General features: G+C 32.5%; 2 protein-coding genes across 3 annotated transcripts in view; one reads left to right on the forward strand and one right to left on the reverse strand.

Moving 5' to 3' along the window:
- Positions 1–2,809: 2,809 nt before the first annotated feature.
- On the reverse strand, positions 2,810–10,911 carry LOC126884648 (cytosolic Fe-S cluster assembly factor NUBP2 homolog). Of its 2 annotated transcripts, none has more exons than XM_050650715.1 (5): positions 10,787–10,911; positions 10,594–10,682; positions 6,523–6,704; positions 6,060–6,231; positions 2,810–3,039 (listed from the first exon to the last, which is right to left on the reverse strand). In XM_050650715.1, the coding sequence occupies exons 1-5, from the start codon at positions 10,907–10,909 to the stop codon at positions 2,826–2,828; spliced, it is 780 nt and encodes a 259-aa protein (XP_050506672.1). In that variant the 5' UTR covers positions 10,910–10,911; the 3' UTR covers positions 2,810–2,825. The 2 variants fall into 2 exon arrangements, with proteins under 2 accessions (XP_050506672.1, XP_050506671.1); XM_050650714.1 differs by having other exon boundaries at positions 10,742–10,909.
- Positions 10,912–10,949: 38 nt separating this feature from the next.
- The window catches only part of LOC126884639 (intraflagellar transport protein 56), a 36,102-nt gene continuing 34,991 nt past the window's right edge, over positions 10,950–12,060 (forward strand). Inside the window, exon 1 of the mRNA XM_050650703.1 lies at positions 10,950–11,263. Coding sequence (XP_050506660.1) covers positions 11,261–11,263 — 3 coding nt within the window. The 5' untranslated portion in view covers positions 10,950–11,260. The remainder of the gene's footprint in view (positions 11,264–12,060) is intronic.

Below are 12,060 nucleotides of genomic sequence, written 5' to 3' on the forward strand. Positions count from 1 at the left end.
CATAGAAAATTTGGAATCATTAGGTTTGTTCCAACACAACGAGAAACCGTCCGTGTAACGATCACCGTTCTGCGCAGTAAACAAAATAACCCATGGAACGCACGAAATACAGACACAGAACGCATGGAACGTATTAATTTATAGTAACGTGATCGTTACATGACGGTTCTCGTTGTGTTGGAACAAACCTTAATAATGTATTTAGCTTTACCATAGAAACATGTGACGCACTTTATTTTTCGGAAAAACTGAATAAATCACCCTTCTAGGGCTCGAACCACCCAAAATCCAGTCAACTATATATAATTCGGGCTCTATACGTGAAGTCACCCCGAAACCAGTCAAACAATAGAAAATTCGGGATCTCTACTTAGTTTACTAAGGCCCGAGCTTTTCACCTCCGGATATAGTTATTTTCCTAACAAGTGCAGAAAGTCATACTTTTCCGCACGCGACTGCAGTTTGCCGAACGACGTGAAGCGGGAGTTCGGCAAGCAGTCGAGTGCGGAAAAGAGACTTTCTGGAAGCGTTAGGAACAATATTTTTTCTACGAGTCTTTAAAAAATGACCAAATCTTAATCAATTAATTTAATTAATATGAAAATATATACACAAATTAATTCTTTGACAAGGTTGTCAAAACCAAAGTTTCAGCATAATTGGTTAGCATGACGACGATTCAAAACCACTGTTATTGTTTACTGATTTGACTTTCGAATATTATGTCAAAATTATTTTATTTCATCGAATTCTCGCGTTAATTTCATTAAAACATGAACACAATAAGATATACTTATTTGAAATAAATTAGTAAATAATATCTAAATATTAGTTTATTGTATGTATTATAATTACTTTAAGGCCATATTAACATATCCAAAGTAACACGCGTGCGGAAAAGTAAAACGCGTGCGGAAAAGTAAAACGCGTGCGGAAAAATAACACGCGTGCGGAAAAGTAAAACTTTCTAAACTAAAATGCGTGCGCGAAAGTAGACATTTTTGCACGCTCGTAGAAAATAGTTATTTTCCTAACAAGTGCAGAAAGTCATTCTTTTCCGCACGCGACTGTAGTTTGCCGAACGACGCGAAGCGGGAGTTCGGCAAGCAGTCGAGTGCGGAAAAGAGACTTTCTGCAAGAGTTAGGAACAATATTTTTTCTAAGAGTCTTTAAAAAATTACCAAATCTTAATCAATTAATTTAATTAATATGAAAATACATACACAAATTAATTCTTTGACAAGGTTGTCAAAACCAAACTTTCAATATATTAGTTAGCATGACGACGATCTTGGTTTCCATGATGATGATTCAAAACGACTGTTTTATTGTCTACCGATTTGACTTTCGAATATTATGTCAAAATAATTTTATTTTATCGAATTGTCGCGTTAATTTCATTAAAACAGGAACACAATAAGATATATTTGAAGTAAATTAGTAAATAATATCTAAATATTAGTTTATTGCATGTATTATGATTATAACCGCGTGCGGAAGAGTGAAACTGAAGAGAAAAACTAGTTATCGGGACGTTTATTTGACAGATTTACATATAATCTGCCAGATAAACTTCCCGATGACTAGTTATTCGGAGGTGAAAAGACCGGCATACCGCAAGGTTACCATTCGCGTGACAATTTTTGAATGACGCCAAATACAATTTTAACCCCGTCAAAATTAAATACCGTCTATGCTACCTGCACTGCATTCTAACTGGCTTTTAGTATGAAGCTAGAACAAATAATCCCGGACAAAAAATCCCCACAAATTATCCCTGGACAAATAATCCCCACAAAAAATCCCGGACAAAATATCCCCAAGAAATATTTGCTCATATTTGAATTTATATATTATTGATGCTGTCAGCAAAAAGAGCAACATCGTCAGCGAATCTCAAATGACTCAAGAATTTCTCCGTTGACATTAATTCCCTTTTCACTCAGATTTGCGTTCTAAACATATTATGCTCTAATAATGTTGTAAATAATTTTGGCGAAATTGTGTCTCCCTGTCGCACTCTCCCGTTTTATTTTAAATGCGTTGGTGATGCACACCGATAATAGGCCATGTCTTGAACATAGTTATTCAAAGCAGAGTGAGCCAAAGATTTAAGCGAATAATTCCAACATGATTCTCACAGCCTTAGCACATTCCCCATATCTTCCACGATTTTTGAAAAAATCACACTCTTTTGTCATGTAAAATTTGAAGTTTTTGACATGGAATTGGAATTCGAAATTTGGTAAAATTTCGGGAAAACTTTTATGCCTGGTCGTACCAACATATTTTAAGCTTGAGACGGGGTTTAAGCTCAGATTACGAAACATACGCGTGGAACCATCGAGTCTTGGATCAATTTTCAGCTTTCCACAATGGATTGCCAGATTAGAATCGAAAATTATGGTCAACGCAAGTGAGACCTAAAGCGGCCCTATATATAAGCTGAGCTGGGCTAAGCTGAAGCTTAAGATTAGTTGGTGCAACCAGGCATTAGAGAACTATTCGGCAGCAAATATTTTTGGGGATTTTTTGTGGGGATATTTTGTCCAAAAAAATTTGTGATTATTTGTCCTGGATTTTTTGTGGGGATTATTTGTCCAGGGATAATTTGTAAGGATTTTTTGTCCGGGGATTATTTGTCCGGACCCCTTTAGTATAGTAGCACTGTGTGCGGATACTCATTAAAATACATATGGACAGTAACTAATTAATTATGGTCCCGGACAGTTTCATGTCATCCTAGGCTTTTATTGGATTAGATATACATACATTAGAAATAAATGGTGTATCAGTAAAAAATGGGACAATAAATCGATTAACATTTATTTATTTATAATTTTGCTCACAATATTATTAAATTCTATAGATAATGGTGAGTCAGGAAACTCTTTAATGCAACATTTTCCGAGCAACTCTCCAACTTTTGGATCGATTGGCAGGGTACCCAATAATGTAATTTCCGTAAGTTCCGCTAGGGATTCCCCTCCACCTTTACTGAATATATTCGTACAATCATGACAATGTGGACAAACGAACCTAAAATAAAAAATAGTATATTAGAGTATAACTGGATATTGACGTCTTTAAAATATGCGTGATTTGTGCTCGAAATAGAGCAAGTGTTTTAAAAACCAGTTATCCACGAATACTTTACGCTATTTTTTTATTGGTACACTTTAAAATCATGTATTATTTCTACAAAAAATTGAAATAAGAGCTAATAATGTAAAATGGGTTTAATTTGTGATCAAGTATACCTTTCGTTGTTATGAAAGTAAGAAAAACAAAATTAATTTGCAATCTTTCACATATGATTGTTATTACTGGTTGTATATTGCTTATAGACGAGCCGCAGCAACCCCTAAAATGACGTCATACCGACCACGAAAATCAACTTTAAGGTGAATGACCAATTTTAGCCATTATTTATGTTTTCGAGGTCGCTGAATCCGAATATGAAGTTTATTTTTGTCTAATCAATTTCTAATCATTCTAATCAATTTCTAAAGAAAAATCAATTTCTTTGGTCGCTGTCAATATTCCCTTTTGAAAATTTGAATGTATCATCTTTGAAGTACAGTAGAACCCCGATAAGTCAGCCTCCGATAACCCAGAAGTCCGGCTAACCCGGACCGATTTTCATCAGAAAAAACAAACATTGTTTCACTTTGACTTAGTTTTTTACCAATAAATAAACAATACGGGATACAACTGTAGGTACGTAATTTAGATGTGTACTGTGCATATGTATTTCATGTTTTTGCAATTATAACGGCGTTTATTTGTAAGTATACCGTGTTTTATTAATTGTTACCATATTCTCCGTCTAACCCGGATCGGCCACGGTCCCAATTAATCCGACTTATCGAGGTTCCACTGTATTTAGATAACAATGAGCTCCAAAATGTTCAAACAAATAAAAAGAGGAGTTGTTAATTTTTAAACATTTAGTCGGCAGATTTCGTTAGTTTCATGTTTACTTAAAAATGTTGAGTGACAAAATTTTTAGTTTATAATTTTAACCAACACAGCATTAAAATATAATTCACGTAGAAGTTTTCTGGAAAATTTTAAGTCAAAATATGCAATATGAAAAAGTTATATGAATTTAGAAATCGGCACCAACAGCGTGCTCTATAATATATACCAATATTATGCTGTTTGTAAAAATTTTTGTCATTTGATATTTTTAATACATATACGCATCATAAATGACGGTGTATGTGTATGAATGAATATATTATAATAATATAAATATTAAATTAAATTATGTGTATGAAAAAATTACACATAAAAAAGTTTTATTTTTCAACTTCTTACGTTTGTTACTTCTACATTATTGTGTTTCAAGTTTGTTATGGCACGAATTATTACAATTATTACATATATCACAACATTCTAACTTAAATTCTATGCAGGGAAAGACATCATGTTTACAAGATTTTTCCGTTACACGAACAAAAATATTTCTGCAGCAGTTCCATTAACGTACATCCATCGTAGTAGTCAGAAAAGATAATTGCATCATTGATAAATCATTAACATTCATTTAAATTTTTACTAACTATATTGGGAAGTATAACATGATTCCATTCATTAATTTCCAATTTCCATTAATCCAAAGAGCTCTTAAAATGTGTTTTTTTCAAACAGGTTTGGAAGGAGGCAGTTTATATATAAATACATTTTCAGAAATAGCTATTTGATATCTTGAAGAAGTGATATCTGTTTGTGTAACTTTGGAATTTATTTGCTGGCCATAAAGGAAACACATAAAAAGGGTTACTATTTCTATGGCTCTTTCAATTGGCATGTTGCATAGATCAGCTAAGTTTTTCAAATCATCATTTGACATTTTTTTAATGCCATAGAAACAGTTTTCGATATATTAGAAAAAATCGATTTTTATTTTGTAACTTCAAAGGGCTGTAGCTTTTTTTATGTGCACATTTGTACTAAGGTAAGTGGTGTGAGTTTTTACTGAATCTCACCCCACCGTGGCAAAAGGGGTTTAATTATTACCTTTTGCCTAATTGGACATACGTAAATATTTTTGGACCATACGCACGTCCTCCTTCGATATAAACAAAACAGTGAACTTTTAGGAGAACTGGTTCTAAGAATTTAATTTGGTCTGGTTTTATAGTTACTAATTAATACGATAGGAAGAGTTGTGCACACGAGAAATAAAAGTGATAAGCGACAAAAACATTTATTAAAAACAACGAGTTTGACAAATAAGCGGCTTAACGATAAATTGTCTTAGTAGCGAAAGAGAGAGAAGAGTCTATTATACAAATTTCCGCGAGACAATTAGCGAGAGGAGTAATTATTGTGAGCGGGAGAACAAGAGAAACGAAACACGAACTAGTCGCCTTACACGCTGAGAAGGAACTGCCGAAATTCTATTCAAATCACTGCATTATTATCTTTACACTATTCGGCCTGAAAAGGGTCACACACATGTTACTCTTCTTTGGCAAAGCGACCTGCCTACCCCGAAGACGATAAAAATGCAACCATATGTCTATTTTATAAAACACACAACGCTGGTACTCACAAGTTTTTCAGAGAATTAAATCTTTTAAATACAATACAGATTGTGCCAACAGATTTACAAGAGAGATTTACAAAAATGCGAATTACTTTAACTGTTGTTTTCACAACAGTAAGTTAGGTTCAATCGAACTATTTTTAGTCCAAGAATATGTGATTTAATTTACGACCTGTATTTTTGTTACACCCTGTAGATTGTTGTTTGCAGTCTCTGCGTATATACTTCCTTCTTCTTTTTGTGTAGATATGACTGACTGTTTTTTCAATGTGCCTCCAGTAAGTTGTCATTCCATCATTTTCGTGGTCTTCCCACTTATGGTCTTCCTATTGGGGAACTGTCTCTTGCTGTCCTTACTACTCTATTTGTTGTTATTCAGCTTATGTGGTCGTTCCATTCTACTCTTGTTTCTTACACAGTTATTAATGTTGTTCACCTTGCATCTTTGCCATATATCTGTATTTCTAGCTCTTATTAGTATCTTATTTCTCTCGTTACTTACCCACTCATATTTTCAATAAGTCCTAATATCGGAATTCCAGTTTTTTTACAAAATGTTATTTCTTTTCTAACATCTTCAATGGAGACTTGCTGCGGAGTAGTTACTATAATAGCACCGTCACATTTAAGTGTTTTCAAACTCTCCATTACTGTTATATGTTCATCTGAGGTTCCTATAAAAATAGAGTATAAAACAGCTATATAAATAACAGCATATAAAAATAATAATAACAGCTAATAATAATAAAAAAGAAAAATAGCAACATGATAAAAGTAGGGAGTACTACACAAGGAAAACCACAACATACATTAAAAATAATAGTAACAAATAAATATTATGAGAACACATACACACACATACAAACTTATGACACTATTGAGTTAACTTTAGATATTATAAGACAAATTTTTTTATTAGGTATCTAGTTTTGATATTCGAACAATTTTATAACATAATATAATACCTGGAGGTGTATCAATAATCAAATAATCAAGATCTCCCCAGCAGACGTCAGTCAAAAATTGTTTGACCATCGCAGTCTTCTTTGGACCTCTCCATACTACAGAACTATTTCTGTCATTTAGAAGGAATCCTATTGACATAACGGCTAGGTTTTGGTTCTCGTCAAAAAACACTGGAATCCATCTAAAAAATTAGTTCAACCTTTATATTTTTTCTTTCTGTTAACACCGTATACACATATGGCATAAGATACAAATTTGGCTTCTACTTAAGTGAAATTTCAGTGGTAAAAACAAACAGAAAATAATTAAAACTAATAGTAGAGGATCCGATATAAGGTCGATTTGCACCGATCTGTTCAATGGATAAAAATTATTGGATATGTAATTTAGAATGTTAACAATTACAAAAAACAAGGGTTGCCCGATCTAATCTTGTTCTAACTATAATTAATTAATAATTAAAAAATAACATTTTTTTATGAATTAAAAAAAAATTCGACCCGGGCAGATACTATTTCAGATTTTTTGGATCATTCTAAACAAAAAAGGTCTTTTGTAGTTTTTCTCTAAAGTTGATAGTTTTCGGGTTATAAACAATTTAAAACTGAAAAAAGAACGAAAGATGACAATCTTCAAGGATCACAAAACACAAGTAAAAAATATCATTTTTGTAATCATCAAGTACATAAATTCAAGTTCAAACCTTTTTCTATCAGGCCTCGATAAGAATTTTAGGCATGTTTTATTCCAAAACATATTTTTTTAATTGTTAAAGAGGAAGGTTTCTTATGAGGAGACAGGCATTAACAACTAAAAAACAATGTTTCAGAATGAAATAAGTCCAAAAGACTTATCAAGAACTGATAGAATAATGTTTGAACTTGAATTTAGATACTTCGTAATTTCAAAAATGATATTTTATACTTATGTTTTTGGGCCTTGAAAATCGTCATATTTCATTATTTTTCAGTTTTAAATTGTTTATAACTAGAAAACGATCAACTTTAGAGAAAAATTACAAAAGACCTTTTTTGTTTAGAATGACCCAAAAAATCTGAAATAATATCTGCCCGGGTCGAAATTTTTTTTTGAATTTATAAAAAAAATGTCATTTTTTAATTATTAATTAATTATAGTTAGAACAAAATTAGATCGGGCAACCCTTGTTTTTTGTAATTGTTAACATGCTAAATTACATATCCAATCATTTTTATCCATTAAACAGATTGGTGCAAATCGACCTCATATTGTATCTTAGACTATAATCTAATAATAAAGTTTTTGAGGTGAGAAATGATAGTGTGAGTGAACATACCATTAAAAAGACAGGCAGAAAGAAAGTTGAGGGCTTTCCGCCCACCTCTTGCCCCACAGCTGCTCCCACAACATTGAAGAGCTATACTGGGTTTTGTGCGAGAATATGCTGATTAGACTGTGGTGAAATGGAAGAACATAGTGTTCGCAGATGGGAGCAGAATAGCCCTAAGAGGTCCAAATGGATGTCAGCGTGTCTATAGGTGTCAAAATGAAAGGTTTGCTCCATGCACTATAACCAAAACAGTGGCTTACCGAGACGGGTCAATAATGATTTGGAGAGGTATCTCTTACGAATCTCATACCAATCTTGCTGTGTTTGATAGAGGCAGTGTGAATGCCTAAAGATTCATGAAAGACGTTCCCCACGACCATGTCATGCCTTTAGCACCGTTCATTGGTGAAAACTTTAAATTAATGCACGACAATGTATGTTGCCATACAGCAAGATTTACCTGTGAGTACCTTTGAGGTCAGGATGCAAGTTTTACCATGGCCGGCATGCAGTACCGATCTTAACCCAATTGGGACAACCTCAAAAAATGGGTAAGAACAAGAGTACCAGCCCCTACATCCTTCGGGACTCTCAAGACAGCTGCGTTAGAGGAGTGGCACAATATCCCCTAATTGGATATTCAGGATATCATGAATGAATTGTCGAACCAGCTCCAAGAAGTTCTCAGGGCCAGAGGCGGTAACACCCATCATTAATAAATACTCATATTTTTTTATTAATTACACTATGACTAAACAAGTTTAGTCATCTAATAGATCTGTTTGGTTCTTCAGTCTCCTCTATTAAACAAGAACTCAGGCGTCTTGAATTTTGAATTAAAAAAAAAATTAAATAGATTTAACTGTTGTAATTGATTCAGTTGTTTTCATCATTTGAAAATAATTTATATTCTTTTTTATTTTTTATCTTTGTGTTTTATAGTTGTAGTTTTACGTGTATCTAATTTTTATATTTTCATTATTATGACGAAAGCTCTGCTTTATTGTATTTTGTATGTATTGGGTTTATCCCGTTAATAAATAAATAAATAAACTATGATTTTAATCATCAAGGGCCCATACCTTCGGCTCCTGAGGCCTGTTAAGCTGAACTATATAATGAACTACGTCCAAATTGAATTATTCTGTTTATTTTTGTTAATGTGGAAACTAACTGTTATTACAATTATAATTGAAATTATATTTATCAATTTAATGAATCAGTACCAGAATAAACATGTTTATCCGGTACTGATTCGTTATAAACAGTTCCGAATACATTTTATATTTCGTGTTTCAGAATATATTAAAAGTCTTTAAACACAAACAAATATTTAAATACATACAAACTTTTAACAATATTTTTAAAAGTTTATCCATCTTATTGTTCCCTAAATTTGCATATACAGTAGAGCGTCAATAATCTGAACTAATTGGTACAGAGGTAGTTCGGATTATCGAACATATGTTCAAAATACATACAAAGCTCATAAACATAGTACATACCTATGTACATACGTTTTAGTTACAAGGAATAAAACACCTGCATAATAAACAAATATTATATTGTATGTATTTTTGCATAAACAAAAATCTGCGGTCATATTTTGCCCATATTGTCATATTAAATCCAAAAATTCAGTCCGCGATCATATTTTTTAATTTTATAATTTTTTTTGCTTTGGGATTAGTGAACGTTCGGATTACAAGGGTTTGGATTATCGACGCTCTACTGTACCTAGACAAAGGAATAATGAAGTAATTAATGAAATATTTAAGCAGACAACCATATTTAGACATTCCCAACTTTCTAAGTAAACATTTTGTAAAGGAAAGATTATGATTTTAAAAATGTTTATTCTGATACTGATTCGTTAAATTGATAAACATAATTTAATTTATAACTGTAATAACAGTTAGTTTCCACGTTAACAAAAATAAGCAGAATAATTCAATTTGTCTAGTTATGAATTGTTGCTTTTACGAATTGTCTGTTACCATTTGTCCGGTTATGAACTGTCGCGTTACGAGACGTCATGGAACCGATTTTAAACATTTGATTTTTGCTAAGCATCCCATGATAAACAACTTTTTCAATGATTTTATTGTTTTCTCTTCGTCGAAGGTAGTTTTCACTGAATCTCATAAAATGTGCTCCAAAATTGACAATATCTGGAAATTTAAAGGAATATAAGGTTGGCGGTTAATTTTTCCGGTGAGTGTATTATTTCAAACTTTTCCTCGTTTTCCATTTGTTACTAATGATAATGTCAGGTTGCGTGCTGCATGAGTAACTGACTCCAAACACAATAAATTTAATTTGATATAAATAAGAAAAAAATAAAAAGATAACAAATTTCTTAAATTTTATGGGTGCTTCCTCTGCTCTGAAGCACAGTGTATAAAGTAAAATAAAGTAAGTGTGCATATTATGATCACCTCACTACCAACGAATATATACTCTCATAGAAAGGTACTGCCCTGTAACGTTTTAGCATAGGATTTTGCGTTCCAACTGAGTAGGTGCCATGGAGGCCCATAGACCTGACAACCGACTACAGAGCTTACGCGATCTCATCACTGCCCGTACTGCGGCCGCAACATCCCTCGTCAACAAGCCTGCTTATAAACGTGACCATCTGTTTCATATAAAAGCTTCTTCTAGGAACTATATATTCTTTGTCACTACTAAAGGTACTATCATACTAAATAAAAAGTTCCCTGAAAGCAAAACAATGTACTTACAGGATATTTTAACTTACCCTTCATTTGCTTGATGAACATCTTTTCCTTCAAGTTTCAATAAATAAGGAACACTTGGACCGCATAAATCTACATCTAATAAACCAACCTACAAAGAAAGGAGTTAAGCCAGCAAAAAGATTAAAAGTATAAATATATTATAGTTACTTTGTAGCCTTTTTCTGCTAAAATTAGACTTAATTGGGTACTAACTGTTGATTTCCCAACTCCACCTTTTCCAGAAAGGACTAGTATTACGTGTTTTACACTATCTAACATTTTGAAAACAACCACAACACAACCACAACCACCATAACCTACTAAATGATCTGTCATGATCAGATGATTTTGTTCTTCTTGTACGTTCCATTTTTTTTGGACTGTGACTAGATATGATGACATCCACGGATATTCTTTAAACTATTTTCTATGAGTTTTTAGATGAATAAATTTTCCCAAGTTGCTAATTATAAATAAAGAAATATAATCTCGTAATATTAATTGAAATAAACCCCGATCGTAAATTCATAAAACGGTATAAAGAAATTAAGATTAGCAAGCACAATCCCAATGTTGTGCTACTTCCAAAACCATGGTAACCAGTGGTTTACACGCAAATTACAATTATCACGGTATTAAAATAATAACAAATTTGTTATTAATATTGTGCAATTATACAGGAAAACGATGGTAAGTTTTTCTTTCAGTATTTTTTTTGTACTATCCAAAGTCTCATCAATTTTGTATGTGTATCATATTTTAAATAATCTCCTACATTCAGTCCCACTCTCTTAAGGTTTATACCCATATCCATTGATATCCACATGAGCGTTCGGCTTTCCCGATATTAGTGGCGAATCTACCACCGATATGGGAAGGGCGCCAAGGGCGGAATAAGAAATTTCCCCCTCCAACAAAGTCCAAAATTAACGAAAAAAAAATGGTGAAACATAAAAATATAAATACTCACATGAAACTTAAACCACAGACAGAAAAATTCAACCCAATAAACCCGCTAGTTAGGAAGATTAAGGGAACTTACTGTATATTAGTTATTATTTGTCTTTTATGTTATTTGGGTCCTCCCAAGGCAAAATCCACCACTGTCTTAATTTCCTATATTAATTATTAAGCTACTCATTATACAGAGTGAGTGTTATGTATGGAAACACTCAATTATCTCAAAAACGGCGTACACGATTTTTATAGATTTTGGTAGGTATGGGTTTTCTAATGCGGCCGATATTATAGTGCTAATTACATTGTTGTCATATTTTCCGTTTTTCTGGAAATCTAATGAATTTTCTTATTTCAAATGGAACACCTTGTATATTTTTTGTGTTTTGAAGTCCCTAAGAAATACTGATAATTTTTCATGTTATATTCCCTATACCTAAATACCATAATTTCGGAGTTATTGCTACATTTATTAAAAAAAAACAAATTATAAAAATCAATTTTTTGACCCGGGTAAACACTATTTTAGG

This window comes from Diabrotica virgifera, chromosome 5 (genome assembly GCF_917563875.1).
Source record: "Diabrotica virgifera virgifera chromosome 5, PGI_DIABVI_V3a".
In the NCBI taxonomy this organism is placed as follows: domain Eukaryota; kingdom Metazoa; phylum Arthropoda; class Insecta; order Coleoptera; family Chrysomelidae; genus Diabrotica; species Diabrotica virgifera.